Raw genomic sequence first — 15,530 nt, 5'->3', positions numbered from 1 at the left:
GCCGTCACGTCGGCTTCGGCCAGGACCGCGGGCTGCTACTCGGTTTACTCAGGATTTTTTTTTTGCAAAATCACCATACCCGAGCCGCCTGTGAGGGGCAAGCCGGCCGCGTCCAGGCGGGGATCCTAGGGCCTTGAGAACCACGTTGTTGCCGCCGCCACCTCGCCTAAGGTTCCTATCAAGCCAACAACGCTCAATTTGGACGAGAGGACGTCGGTGAAAGGGTCACCGAAGCCGACGTGATGGTCAAGTGGCGCGTTTAAGCCTCGCCGAACTGTTTTTGGACCAAAGTTACACAATAGTCACAGTTTAAGAGTTTAAGTGTGCGTTTTCTGAGTTCATGGACTAAATTGTTCATTTTTGTCGAGTTCATGGACTAGCAATGTATTTTACTCAATTGTTAATTATATTGCTTGACGATTAGTTGGATGGCTTGGCGGATTGTAGCCTGGTTGAATTGTGTGATGCTATTCCTAGCGAGACGAGAAAACCGCGACCGATCGAAGATTGGGATCAAGCGATCGCGTCCCGCGAGACAGAAGACAGAGGGCTCGGCTCGTCTGCTGGACTGGATAGTTCGCTCCGCCTCCGCCTGCAACCGAAGACAATTAGAGGTGGCACTCCCCGATAGAGTCTGGAGTCGTCTCTAGACGGTTCGCTCCAATTTATGCTTGCGGCAAAAGACGAAGCGTTCGGCCTGATAAGAGCCGACAGGCAATGGGCTGCCAAAACTTAGGCCTAGACGTTGTAGGTTGTATTAGTGTATTATATGTTACATAGTAGGAAGTTTGGGCCCCTCCAAATTTGCGGCCCTGTTCCGTCGCACGGGCCACACACCCATGGGGCCCGCCCTGACATGCAGGTGGGGAGGCCAAGGAGAAAATACATCTTAATTTCCATAGCATTCTAAGATACAATTCATTAGGATTGATGATTATCTCTCCGATACGGTTCGGTCTAGTCTCTAGGAGATCATCTTGCACTCTAAACTATGTGCTCTATGTAACCGTCCTCGAGGCTCAATACAACATACAACGTATTGCGCCAATTCTCTTCCTCTATCATATTTTTGTTGCTCCACTTATTTCGCGATCCTATATTTTTCACCTATGAGGCACATCCAAAAGCCAATATTTGTGGATGCACGCGTCGTATAATTCCTACATATATATGATTAGACATGCCACTTCAATTTATGTAATTATAATCTGTAGAAAACTGCTCCCAAATATATTGTAATGGTGTCTCACATCGCACTAAAAGTTAAAGGGAGCCGTACTAACATGTTTGACCGAGCTTGTAGCAAAAATATCAACATAATCAATATACTACTATAAAACATATTTCATGATGGATTTACTGATATTGATTTGATATTAATTGTATATGTTAATACTTTTTCCATAAATACTACTACCTCCGTTCCTAAATTCTTGTCGAAATATTACATGTATCTAGACGCTTTTTAAGAATAGATACATCCAGTTTTTGACAAATTTGAGACAAAAATTTAGCAGAAACGGAGGGAATATCAAGCTTAAAATTTTGACTTAATAAAATCGATATGTGTCCTCTATCTTTTTGAACATGTTACTAAAACAATTTCCGGCTTTCTTTAGACCAACAAAAACATGCTTGCATGGTGGAAACTCGGAGTAGTCCAGGATCCGTTGCACCAGCGTGTAGAGGTGCAACTTGGTGACCCCCAGGGTACCCGTTGACCCTGCTTAGTTCAAACAAATGAACTAATTTTCCAAAAAGTTATGTTATTTTGAAATTTAGTTCATTTGGTTGAACTAAGGAGAATCAACCGGTACCCTGAGGGTCACACTTTTGCAGCCCTACCAGCGTGCATGCGGAGGCTTGGGCATGTCTTCAAGGGCTCCAGGCGGCATATATAGCAAGAGATTTCATAAGACAGAAGGGTCAAACCTCAAACTACTCTTTGCTCGTCTTTATGCGGTTAATTGCATGCACCCCTACCAACTATACCGACTAAAACTACCAACTAAAAGCATGAAATAACAAATGCCGACTCGTGTAGAGCATCAGCATGCGTACGTGTATACTTTTATGTGCAAACCTTCCAAGCATTCCATCAACAACAAAACAAATACTACTACTAGTATATATATGTTCTCATTTCTTGTTTCTCTCTTCGAACTTAGCTAGCTTTTCCAATACGCCAACTCAACAATTAGTACTGCAGATACGTATCACGACCTGTCAATTACTCCACCCTTCACCTCCACCTCATACACCATATGAATACAACCTATAAACTGCAAATTAAAATAAAGTTTTGCTAAAATTGCATACTGTTTTTTTTTCTAACTGCAATTTTGCCTCCGTGTGTGTGCAGTGAGAGATGATGATCTCTTAAGACTTTGTTTAGATTTTGCAAAACTTACTACACAGTCGTACTACTCCTGCGTGATTTCACAAAACTGTATAATACAATGAGAGTACGTAGTATGATTAATGACCGGCCGGCTGCCTAGTGGTCGATCTCGCCTGCATAGTTTTCTCTGGCGCGCTCCGCTAAAGCAAAATACTGTATCTGGATCTCATTATGTTTCGCCACGAGGAAGAAACAAAGGAAAACAGTACCACTACCGATCGACGCAGATGTAATTCAACTTTTCCAGACAGCACGTACGTGCAAGGCCAGATCTCCGTTGCTGCCCACCCAATCACATGCTCCGGGGCTCTGGGCGAGACGAGAGAATCTCCAACCAGGAATCCACGCACAAGAGGGGAAAAAAGAAGACAGCACTCGATCGCTAGTCACATGCAGACGGGTGGTGGGTACAGAGAGAGAAGTGAGGAAAGAGAGATGGCGACTATTGCCTTCAAAAGGAAGAGAGAGGAACCAGCGATGCCCCCTTAAGTCGGATCCTTGTCGCCACCCGCTCGGCTCGCCGACAGCAGGGTACAGGGGGGCCACATCAGGGATGGCCCACTGCCCGCGTACCAATACCACTATGAAATGAACTGCTACGGTTACTACGAGTGGAGATCATTCATGTGAGTATCACTATTTGAAATGATTATTCTGCACTTGTAGATGAACCGTGTAGTTCTAGGTAAAGCAAGAGATAGATCATTCATGTATGATTATTCGAAATGGTTTCAATCTTGTATGATACTGGGAGATATGTTTGACATACGCATCTTATGTATGTGGCAGTTTCTTGGTAACATGGTCGTCCGTGTTTTTTTACATCATTTAGAGGGGGGTTTCCTTGTATTTGTTTTGGTCTCCAGTCGAATATTGTTAGGTTAATACATTAATAAAGGCGTCTATTTATGTAATGTTCTAAAGGATTTCAATCAGGATTTTGTTTTGTGTGTTATGTTGATTTAGTAGAGAAGATATTGTATAAGGCTCTTTGCTAAATCACTTGGCATGGTGAAACAAAAATCTCGCTAGCTAGGCAAAGAAATAAAAACAACCATTTATGTAACTTTCTAAAGAATTTGGGCAAAAATCTCGTCTACGCAAGAGGGAGACTGATGAGAAGAAGAGAATCCAGGTTAAACATGAGAGGAGGAAATCGATGTGTGCGTGCGTGTGTGTGTGCAGTGTGTGTGTGTGTGTCACACTTAGTATGGAATTGTAATTTTTAGCCTTTACCTGGATCGCTAGTGTGCGTGGACACAATTGGTCAACCTAGCTAGCTCCCATGCACATGTTTGCAAGTATATCACTTTGTGTGAATGCCTGATCTCAACAGTTGGTGTGTTGGGACGTAATCCCTCCGTTTCATAATTCTCGTGTCAAATTTGTCTAAAAATGGATGTATCTATTCTTAAAATGCGTCTAGACACATGTAAGATTTCGACAAGAATTATGTAACAGAGGTAGTATGGATGGTATGGCCCCCAAAACCTGGCTACCTACGGGGAATTACCCATCCGTTGACGGAGATGGGTTGCATTTAGTCTCCAAGGAGCTTTTTATGGGTCAAGAAAAAGCCCATAGAATTTTGTGGGCAAATAACATGTTTTTATGGCACTCCCTAGACCCGAGACTCTCGAAGACCGTGAGAATTTGATACATGGGCCGGTGTGCACATAAGCCTTTGCGCGCAAGAGGCCCAAACTAGAAAACCCTAATTAACCATATAAAACCTTTTATGTTTCCCTCTAGGTCCCCACTACCTAGCCGCCACCCCAATCTCATCCCAATTTCAAATCCCTATTGCTCCTTCAGACATCCATCACCTAGATCCATCCGCATGACTGCTGACCTTGCCATCGTAACAATACCCTGAGGTAACAGACGGAGTGTCGTCATCCATGAGCCTCCAACCTCGTCCATTGTGAGCAAGGCGACGCTCGATCGGCTGGTCACCGCTACTGTGTTCTTCCACCCGGCACCGAACATCATGGCAAACATGGACCAGATGTTGGACGAGGATGATGCTCCACCCCAATCGCGCATCTATTGCCATCGCCCACGAGAGGTTTGAAGACCGGTGAGTTCTTCTAATGTTTTGTTGCCTGTATCTGTCGTGAGTATGGGTTCCCCATGGGTACCATAAACACAAAAGGGTACGCGACATTCAAATTTCTATCCTTGTACATAGTCATGGATGTGAAGGTTTTCTCTTCTTCGTAAGATGAATGGAAAATTGACAGGCTAGAAACATAGCCACATGCACATGTTTGCACGTATAGCACTTTGTTCAAATGCCTTATCACATTTAAACAAATACCAAAATACCCATATGATGATATTATAAATTTCTCCAGCCATTATCTCAACAATTGGTGTGATGGGATGTACTCCCTCCATCCCCCAAAAAGCGTCATCGTCTTAGATTTTATAACTTTTGCAATAAAAGGTGTCGTTTTAGATTCAGTAAATGCATCACGCAAGCGCTTGTTTATCAAATACTCCATCGAGTGCTTTTCTAAGGGATCACAACCTGGGGCATGCAAGGCCAAGCATTGGCCGGGGCTTGAGCAGCTCAACGAGTAGCCCAAACCCGGCACGCGCGATAGACTCGAGCCGCCGCGGATTACTGGCGATTTAGAGTAGCCTGCATGCGCATTGGTATTTGAGATAATTCTAGAATGACAAATAAAATGGGAAGGAGGGAGTACTATGGATGGAATAGCCCCCCAAAACCTGCTTACCTACAGGAATTACCCATCCGTTGACCGAGATGGGTTGAATTTAGTCTCCATGGAGCTTTTTATGGGTAAAGAAAAATCCCCTTGTGGGCAAAAACCTTGTTTTTCTAGCACTCCCTGGACCCGAGACTCGCCAAAACCGTGAGAATTTGATACATGGGCCGGTGTGCACATAAGCCTTTGAGCCCAGGAGGCCCAATCTAGAAAACCCTAACCATATAAAACATTGTCTGTTTCCCTCTAGGTCCCAACTACCCAGCCGCCACCCCAATCTCTCCCTAAATTCACATCCACGCTCCTCCAGGTAGCCAGCACCTAGATCCATCCGCACGCGCGACCGCCGACCTCGCCACCGTAACAATAGCCTGAGGTCACAAACAGTGTGTCATCAGCCATGAGCCTCCAACCTCTTCCATCGTGAGCAAGGCGATGCTCGATCGGCTGGTTGCCACCGTTGTGTTCTTCCACTCGGGACCAAACATCATGGCGGACATGGACCTGGTGGTGGATGAGGATGATGCTCCACCCAAATCGCGCATCTATTGCCGTCGCCCACAAGAGGTTCGAAGACCTGGTGAGTTCTTCCTAATGTTTTGTTGCATGTATTTGTCGCGAGTATGGGTTCCCCAAGGGGACAATAAACCCAAAGGGCACGGGACATGCAAATTTCTCTCCTCGTACATAGTCATGGATGTGAAGTTTTCTCTTTTTGGAAAGATGAATGGAAAGTTGAGGAAAATAATCCTAGGAGACTTGGTCTCTCTCCTAGGCTGAAAGACCACGTCCATCTTGTGACATGTGGTAAATCAACTACATTATAATCATGATTATTATTTTTCTTTTCTCACTCATGATGCTTTGAGATTAGTTTTGAAGGCTAATCTATTCACGTGGCATATCACGCAGAAGATCTCTCGAAAGATCAGGTCTCTTAAGATCATTTTCCGAAAATTGATAGGCTAGAAACATAGTCATAGGATGGGGATGGAAATTCCGTACCACTCGATTTTTTTCAGCCAACAATAAAATACAAAATCCTCACGTCACATTATAAACCTGCTCGAGTCGTTGAAACGGTGATGATATGTAGGCTTTTAATTTCATGGGGAGGCCTGCGGCGTGCGCCCACCATTTCGTACCTACCGCCACCGCTTCACGGTCGCTATCACATGATGCCGTCCGGCCAACTGACGATCCCGATCGTGCCACGTCAGCATCCACACGAATTAAAGGAAAACAAATTGGCCGCTGTCCATCACACGTCGCTGTCTGCAGCAGTAAATGGGAAGTGGGCCCCTACTGCCACCACACCGATGACAGCCAGGACATTAAATGAAATGTTTAAAAAATACGTTAAGTTACCAAAGAAATCGGTGGGGATGAGCGGGAATGGGTAAACAATTTGCCTCGATGCTATCAAAACGCCCCCTTTTTAATATTTAATCCGCGGTCGTAATTGCTGTGTCCTTTAAATACTATACATGCCTTTTCCGCCCCCGACTCAATCCCCCTCCCCCCTTTCCTTCCAGTCTACTACTCCTCTCATCCCCCAAAATCTCCTCGCGAAATCGGACGCAGATTTGCACCGCGAGGGCGCATCGACGCCGCATCCATGGCTGCCGCCGCGTTCTCCATCAGGTTGGTTTTGAATCGCCGCCGCATCCCGTTTTATTGTTTTTACGGTGGTTTCTCTTTTCCCTGATCCGTTCGTGATTTCTTCCAAGGGAGTACGCGGCGAGCAAAAGGGGCGAGGTGATGGCGGCGGCAGAGGGGCAGCTGCGTCCCTTCGGGCTCAAGGATCTCCCGCCTATGGAGGCGCCGAGGTTCCGGTGGTGGGCGGACGAGCTCGCCTCCGCCGTGGCAGCTGCGGCGGCGGCGCCATCCCCGAGGAAGGCGAAGCAGCCCAAGGAGCGGTCCATCTCCGACCTGTTCGCCGCGGCGCCCCCCGTGGCCGTGCCCCCGGCCGGCGAGGGCGGCGAAGACCAGCAGCCGGAGGATGACGACGACGAGGCGCTTTGCGCGATCGTGAGGCGGACCAAGGAGAAGAAGATGAAGCGGAAGAGGAGACCGCAGGAGGCGGAGGGGGAGGAGGCGGCGGCGACGGCAGCGGAAAGCAGTGGAGCACATGAGGCCGAGGCCGAGGGGAATTTCGCGACCAGAAAGAGAAAGGTACGTGGTCCAGCCCAGCCCAGCCCAACTCTGCTGTGCCTGTCGATGCAATGATATCATCTGCTCTCATTCCCATGTTTTTTTCCCTGATTTTATTTTACGTTGATCTGCTCGGGTGGATGGATGATTGGTTCAGATTTTGGTAGTTCGCTGGACAGTATCGATCGGTATGCTATATGCTTTCTACCTCCATAAGATTGATGAATCGGAAAAATATCTTGCTACATTAGATCTTGGTAGTCCCATCGTGTTGTTGCAAGTTGCAACTAGTACTATTAATTAGCGGCTAATTTGGTTGGTTTTTGTGGGCATGCTTTCATTATGTGGGACGATTAGTTGTACCTTTATATGGTGACCCGTGGCCGCGCAGGATATTTTATGTATGGATTCTGCGTGCTGTACCGCCGAACCCAGTTGCTAATACTGAACCGAGCCCAGTTTGTCTACCCAGTTGCATGTTGGGGTCTGTGGGTGTACTCATATTGCTGGGCAAAACTGTACGTACGTACGGGCTGGGTGCTAACTGCTACTACACGCTAAAGTTAGAACAACGATGATTGTGTTTTCTCTCTTGTCGTCATTAATTACATTTGCTAACTCGTGAATGCTTGATATGTTTGGATATTGTTATTTCATGCTTAATTCGCTGTGTGATCGATCTTTGGGTCTGAGTAAGGGAATGCATGGGGCATTTGTACGAGAATTAGTGCTGATTTAATCATTTAAGAAACCATGGTGAGATGTATACATGAGCTGCTACTCATGCAGCAGGAAGTAACATCACTAATCAGATGTAGACTAGTCTAGATCGATTATGATGACCAGCGCTAAGCCAGTACGTAGTGGTTGTACTCGAGACAGGCTAGCTGGTAGTCTGGTACTGCAGCAGATGTACCATATTATCTTACAGTACGTGGTGCATCGGGATGCCTTAATTTTCTCATACCCTGCAAGGTGCATGATTTGTGAGCTGCGTACTTTGTGTCCCCTCCTGTACATTTCAGCTGGGTCCGGACCCATATACGTACCCAAGAATTTATCATAGGAAACGGACATGCATGCCCATATGAATTGGAGCAGGCATTTAGTAGATCAGTATCTCTAATTTTTTCTCTTGGATAAGGGGTTTCATCATTGATCAACTGATGCTTTTATTTGCTATGTATGATAGCTGGTCTGGAAATGTCGTAATACACCGTTAAACATGACTGTTGGGTTCCAAATATATATGTCGCGCGCAGTCAGTCTGTCACAATACGTTAACTAGCATGATGCATGCAGAGCTGTTTGTACTCTCTTTTTCTTTAAGGGAATATCTGATAGTAATTAGCCAAGGAATTCAACATGGAGCACAAAGTTCATCGCAAAGTACTTGTCTCGCAGCACTGCTTGGAGGTTGCTTGGGTCGTTGTTTCTGGGCCATAAAACCACCATAGGAACCTGACCTGTTCAATTGGCTGATTGCATATGTCGTCCTCCACTGGTCTTACGAACAAAGAAGTGACACTCCATGCGACACCACAAAGTGAGGAGGTAGAACGTGTATTGTTCTGAAGCGCGTCATGATCTTAAGACTTGAGTTTTGCCACATTTTATTTCAGCTACTTCCGCAAATCCTAAAAGCCGAAGAACCTGGCGGGAGCCTAACCCTACACATCGACCTTCCACATCTGGTTTTCCAAACCCAAACAATCGTACCTTCATTAACTCCTTAGTGACACGAGTGCGAGTCATTGTCAAGGATCAACTAAGGGCTGGAAAAGTCAATTCGGCCGACGAGATGCTGACTCATGGACTAGTTTGCGCGAATCAATGCCATGTACCGACTCATATACTAGTCTCGTGACTAGTACTAGTCGAGCCATTTTTAATCTCAAAAGCCACCTCAAGAAAACCTTAGCTAAACATGTGCTTCGCCTGATTTGAGAATCACATTTTGAGGGACATAGGTTTGTGTGAATCACATTTTGAGGGAGTAGAATGGAACAGCAAAGAGAGCGTAGGCAATGGCGGCGGCAGGTTATCTTACCTGAAGTACGAGGAGAGGTCCTCCTCGGTGAAGGTGGAATTGGTCGGGAATGTAAGGTAGATCTGCCGCTGATCAGGAGGGTTCACGCCGCACCGTTCTTGTAGAACCCGCTCACAAAGTGTCAGCACCGTGGCTTGATCCACCCGCTTCCGCCGTTCTTGCAGACCTCCCTGTCGCTCGGCGACATGCTCCGACGGTCGCCTGGGACAGGAGGAGAGTGGCTCGCTGGCCATCGGGCAGAGATCGTCTTCTCCTTGTTCGGTGTTAACGCCGGGACGCACAACTGACCAGGCTGACGGGAGTCCGTCAACGAGGGAGTGGAGGAGGTCATCGGGGCTGTGGGCGACGTCTTGCTTCTGCATCGCGCAAGAAATGAGGTAATGGTGCTTCAGCAGAGCTTGCACACGCCCAAAGACCACCTAGCTTGGTCGCTTCTTAGGCGTCCATGCTGCTCTTTCTCTCGAACGAAAGATGAAAAGCGGAAAGAGAAGGGAGGTGGCAGAGTTTCTGCTTGGGGACCTTCTCCTTGTACAGCTTGACGAGCACAAGTGCGCCGCAGACCGGATGTGGGTTGCCCTTGCGGAGCTTGACTGTGACGGACTCCGGGTGCACGAAGCAGACGAGCCGAACATCTGTTTCGCCTGATTTGTGAATCACATTTTGAGGGAGATAGTTCTGTGCGAATCACATTTTGTGGGAGTAGACTAGAATAGCAAAGAGAGCTTAGGCAATGGCGGCGGCGGCGTTGGCTTATGGTACCTGAAGTAGGAGGAGAGGTCCTTCTCGATGAAAGGTGGACTCGGCCGGGAACGTTTAGGCTCGAAAGCACCCATACGGCCAGAGCAGCCGTGTCAGCGTGCTGCGCATACGGGGACACGCTAGGACACGTGTGTCCTCAATTGTCCTGGAATTTTTGAATAAAAAAAATCAGCACACGGCTGAAAAACGCTAGGACATGGTGTGTGATACGGATGTCGGGATATGGGCAGTTGGGCATGATGTCCCAACAAAAATCCTAACCTGCTGGGTAGACCAGACCATTTGATCGAGCACCCCGACCCGCCTCCTGCCGTCCTGCGACCCTCGGGCTCGCTGGACGCTGCACCTCGTCTCCCGCCGCTACTAGACGCTGTGCGCCCGCCGCAAATCTGGAGCTGTAGGCTGTTGTCCTCATCGCCGGACGCTGTGCCTCATCTCCCGCTGCTGCTGGACATTGCTGCTGTCTCATCGCCCGTTCTGTAGCTGGAGCGTGGCTGCGGCTGGAGGCTGGATGGTTGGCTGTGTCGTAAGGTAAATATGCTACGATCGCAGGGGTTCATGCCACGCCGTTCTTGCAGAACTCGCACGAGAAGCATCAGCACATAGGCTTGATCCACCCCCTGCCGCCGTTCTTGCAGACGTCCCCGTCGCTCAGCGACAAGCTTTGATGGTCACCTGAGACCAGGAGGAGAGCCGCTTGCCGGCTACCGGGAGAACGTCTTCTACTTGTCCGGTGTTGGGGACCTTCTCCTTGTACGGCTTGACGAGCACAAGCATGTCGCAGACCGGATGCCGGTTACCCTTGCCGAGCATGACGGCGACGGACTTCGGGTGGACGGAGCAAACGAAGCCGAACATGTGCTTCGCCTGATGTGTGAATCACATTTTGAGGGAGTAGAATGGAACAACAAAGAGAGATTGGTTCATGGCGCTCTTTCTCTCGAACGAAGATGAAAAGCAAAAATAGGAGGGAGTTGGCAGAATTTCTGCTTCGGGACCTTCTCCTTGTACAGCTTGACGAGCACATGTGCGCCGCAGACCGGATGCGGGTTTTGCCCTTGCCGAGCATGATGGCGACGGACTCCGGGTGCACGAAGCAGACGAAGCTGAACATGTGCTTCACCTGATTTGTGAATCACATTTTGATTGTTTTTGTTTTATTCTCTCTTCCCTCGATAAGTTTCGATCATGATGTCTATACTTTGGAACATGTATGTCATATGCTTATCTAAATAGGATATAAGACGCTTGTGTGAGATGGGGGGAGCTGTGAAGGTATTTGATAGAATGGCCGAGTGATGGAAAATCTAGAACTGGCGATTACCACCAATTTTCAAACAATGGTCTCAAGAATGTGCATGGATTGTCCAAATTATTTCATATTTGGATTCAAACGGATGTGATATTTTCTTTATTTTTCAATCTGGCCAGCACTTTTCTTGACTATTTAGATAAGCATTTGGATTTTTTTTTTCCTTTTTCAGTTCATATTAAGATCCAGCTGGTGGTTATATGGTTTATATTTGTCCATCCAGTTCATTGTACTATTTGCATCTGGATTCTACAGGCAAATTCAATAATTACATATGTAAATTCTTGCAGCTAGCAGGTATACTTAATTACATATGTCAATGTTCAGTTTAGTTTGACATTCCATGGTGATGTGAAAATTCAAGCCTATAATTATCTAATAATTTAATAATGTGGATGCCCCATTTGATTGTCTTTAATACACATTCAAATTTGTATTGACCAATCTCCTGACGTGAATTTGATTTGAACAATATACGTATTTGACTGATAAACATGGATACGCTATGACCAATGTTCAATTTGTGTTTGACCCATTTTCACCCATAGTCCCATACCCTGATCCACATATTGTATTTGATCCATTTGACTTATAGAGTTGAATGTGATTTGAAGAATATTGGTATACCGTTGCTTAAATTCAAGATATGGTCCCATTTTTTCATGTACAATGGTTTTTGTCTATTTAAAGGAACTTGATTATGTAGAACCGCACAATTTTAGATTTGGTATACGACTTTGTGTTCCATCTATGTGTGTCAAGCAGGAGATTTTAGTATTCACATTTCATCACCGAGTCAAAAGTCAAGCTGACAACAAAATAATCCTTAGATCTATTTGTTTGATCCATTTATGTTCAGCACCGGACATGTCCATATCAACAGTTGAACATCATAATGGGTCTTGACATGTCTCCAGCTGAACATAATTGATCATGGTTGCATCAAACATTTCACGTTAGGCATCAATCACTGTATCATGAAGTGTCACCCTGGTATGTTTTCAGTGATATCTTTTTCCTGAACATTGGCGATACCCCCTTTCCCCCTAAACTAGGCATTACTTGACCTGTATCAAGATGTTGTACTATTATATACTCCCTCCATTTCACAAAGGTTGGCGTATTTTGTTTTGTTAAGACAAGGCTTTGACCAATGATAACTCTATTAATATGTGTTTTTACATACATGAAATTTATATCAATAGATTCGTCTTTAAAAGTTCTTTCTAATAATCATGGTTTTGTATCATATACGTTACATATTAATAGTGTAATTCTTGGTCAAAGCCTTGTCTTAACGAAACAAAATACGCCAACCTTTGTGAAATGGAGGGAGTATTATCATAGATCATATAATCAATATTAGTTCTCACCTTAATGATTTGTGTCAATTGACATTTGACACAAAAACCCAACACAGTCCAAAGATGACGGATTACAGCCACCAATTGAGCCACATTTAAGTTTCTCAATTTTGAAGCCTGCTGCATCACCAGCATCATTTGTTCATCATACACTTTGTGCTAAATTTCCATAATCCTAAATTGAGGGACATGACGGATTGTACATATTTAACCATTTTCCCGTCTGGAGTGTACCCACGTTCCTGAAGATTTCAGAAACTGGTATACATGTATGTATACGTGATGTGTGCTGTCCAGGTTTTTGTTTACTTTGTGTTCACAGCTATTTGTATCTTCTGGCTTCCACTGACCACTGAGGTTGTCCAATTATGCAGGAAGCACTTGACAAGCCAAATTCGCCTGATGAAGTGGATACTCAGCCATCCAAGAAAACTGAAGCTCTAGAACATCTCAGAAAAGAGAGGGAAAATATATCCAAGAGACCAAAGCAGGGGAACATCAATAATATGAAGAAGAAGGCTGACACAATAAAATACATTGAGAGCAAAAATGCTAACAAACGTGGCATTCTAAAGAAGTACACAAAGCACACATCTGTCAAAATGGTCACGGAGAAACATGGCAAGTCAAAAGGCAAGGAAGTAATAGAACTCTGTCGCAAATCAGTGAAGCGTGTCAAATTCTCAGAAGCAAATGATATACTTGGCAGTAATATGCAAAGTTGCGAGCTACCGAAACAGCGAAGTCTCCGCAGATTGCTATCTGATTGTATGGCTTCATCATCATCCTCGTCTTCATCATCATCCACCTCTGCTGAAGGAGACAAAAGCACAACTGCAGAAAGCATCAGTCCTCATATGCCTGAGGAAGCATTCACCAAGACGAAAGAAGCAAAGCGTACAGATCTTGAGGATTCTCCAGAGCTTAGTAACACAGAGCTGTCCTCTCCTTTGATTGATCTGAATAAGGCACTACCAGAATCTACTGATTTGGACTACATGTATGATTCGAATTCAGAGGTGCGAAACCTTGATCATACTTTAAATTCTGATGTCGAATTGCTTGATGGGAGAGAAAAGCAGAGGAATTTGTCTTGTGGTCCACACGTACTGGAAAGCCAACCACCTCCTGTTGACTTGGAAAGTATTATGAATTTGAGATCGACAGGCACATTTTTGCATGGTAAGAAAATGTGTGACACACATATTGTTAGTCCTCGATTGAGCTTAGGAGAGCTCCATGGGACTCATCATGATTGCAGTGATGTTCCAGTAAAAGATACGCTGCCTGCGAGTACGTCCCCTTGTGCATTGCCAGACCGTACATTTCAGGACCCATTTAAGCAGCACCAGAATTGGTCCTCCACCAGTACGAATCATGGTGGCTCCCAGCTTTCTCTGGTCAGAAATTTTTCATCCTGGCAATCTCGAGAATGTAATCTGCCTGGCAGCAAGGAGTTCCATTTTTGTTCTGAAGTGCATGTGCAGCCCGAGCATGGTCCTTGCACAGGACAAACAGTTCGTTTGATGGGCAAGGATCTTGCAGTCGGCACGACCAGAGGTGAATCTTCTGTTGAGACTTCACAGAAACATACAGGTACTTCCATCAGTGGCCATCTTAAGACAAATGTGTTATTGGACTTGCCGCGACAAGCACAGCCTTTTGTCTCTTCGCAAGCTCAAAGTTTCCCCAATGTTACAGTAAATGCTACTACCAGCACAATCCATTCTTCAACATATCATGCAAGCACAAGTCAGGCATATTTTGGATACAGGACGCCACATGATTTCAGCCACCCTGCCCGTGCAGCTAATGTATTGGCTGGACATCAGTTGGCATCTGAAAACAGGTTTGGAGATTTTACGAATTCGCAGACTAATCAACCTGTTCTATTGGGATGTCCACCTCTTCCTAGTCATGGCACTGCAACATTCCCACAGAATCCGCCACATCCTTGGCGTTATTACTCTGATCCTTTCACTAGGACAGAACCACCCAGAGCACCATTTTTGCCTACAACAAGAAAACATGGGACACCATCTTCAGTTCTCCGTGCCAATTTACCTCAGCCATATGTTGTGCGTTCACCAAGCTCTTCAGTTTGTCAGCTTAACTCTGTGAGTCCTACATCCCGCCATCCACCCTGGGTAGTTCAAGAAGCTTCTGACAGCAGAAATGTTGCAGCCACATCCAGAAATTCAGACAACGGAACAAGTAGAGCTGTTCCTGGCAATACCAAAGCTTCATCTAGTGGCCCCTCTGTGAAGAAGAGATCAGGTCCGGTGAAGCTCACTCCTGGGGCGAAGCATATACTGGTGCCAAGCGACAGCACAGGGGACGGCAATTCTGTGCCTGTGTACTCCTGTGTCTCTTTTGGAAGTAGCAGCGGAAATGCTGCAGCATCTCAGAACAAAGGAGCATGACATCGTTTATGGAACTTCTGTTTCTCAGCATCTAGCTGGCATTGTGTGAATCTAGAAGTATCGAGTCTACTATACGTTATTCTAATTGATTCTTCTAGTTTGAGCATTTTGAGAAAACGTTTTCATTTTCCTGTCTATAAAACTAGACTTGACCATCCTCTTACAGAATAGCTGTGATACTTCAGATGCTTGTTTGCTTGCTTAGGAGTTGTGTATACTCCGCTGAACCTGAATCTATGGCTGGTGTATCCTAAACCATGTATTCGGTTCGTTCTGTATTACTCTTGGTCTGGAAGTTAAATGTCTGGTATGGTCAGAACAGTTTACCTCGA

General features: G+C 45.6%; 1 protein-coding gene across 1 annotated transcript; it reads left to right on the top strand.

The window, feature by feature from the left end:
- Positions 1 to 6,619: 6,619 nt before the first annotated feature.
- LOC100843448 lies at positions 6,620 to 15,530 on the top strand. Its single transcript, XM_003565425.4, has 3 exons — positions 6,620 to 6,780; positions 6,867 to 7,311; positions 13,150 to 15,530. Exons 1-3 carry the CDS (start codon positions 6,755 to 6,757, stop codon positions 15,196 to 15,198), a joined length of 2,520 nt encoding a protein of 839 aa, XP_003565473.1. The 5' UTR covers positions 6,620 to 6,754; the 3' UTR covers positions 15,199 to 15,530.

Source organism: Brachypodium distachyon, chromosome 2, assembly GCF_000005505.3.
Source record: "Brachypodium distachyon strain Bd21 chromosome 2, Brachypodium_distachyon_v3.0, whole genome shotgun sequence".
Taxonomy (NCBI): Eukaryota; Viridiplantae; Streptophyta; class Magnoliopsida; order Poales; family Poaceae; genus Brachypodium; species Brachypodium distachyon.
This window is presented reverse-complemented; position numbering and strand designations above follow the sequence as displayed.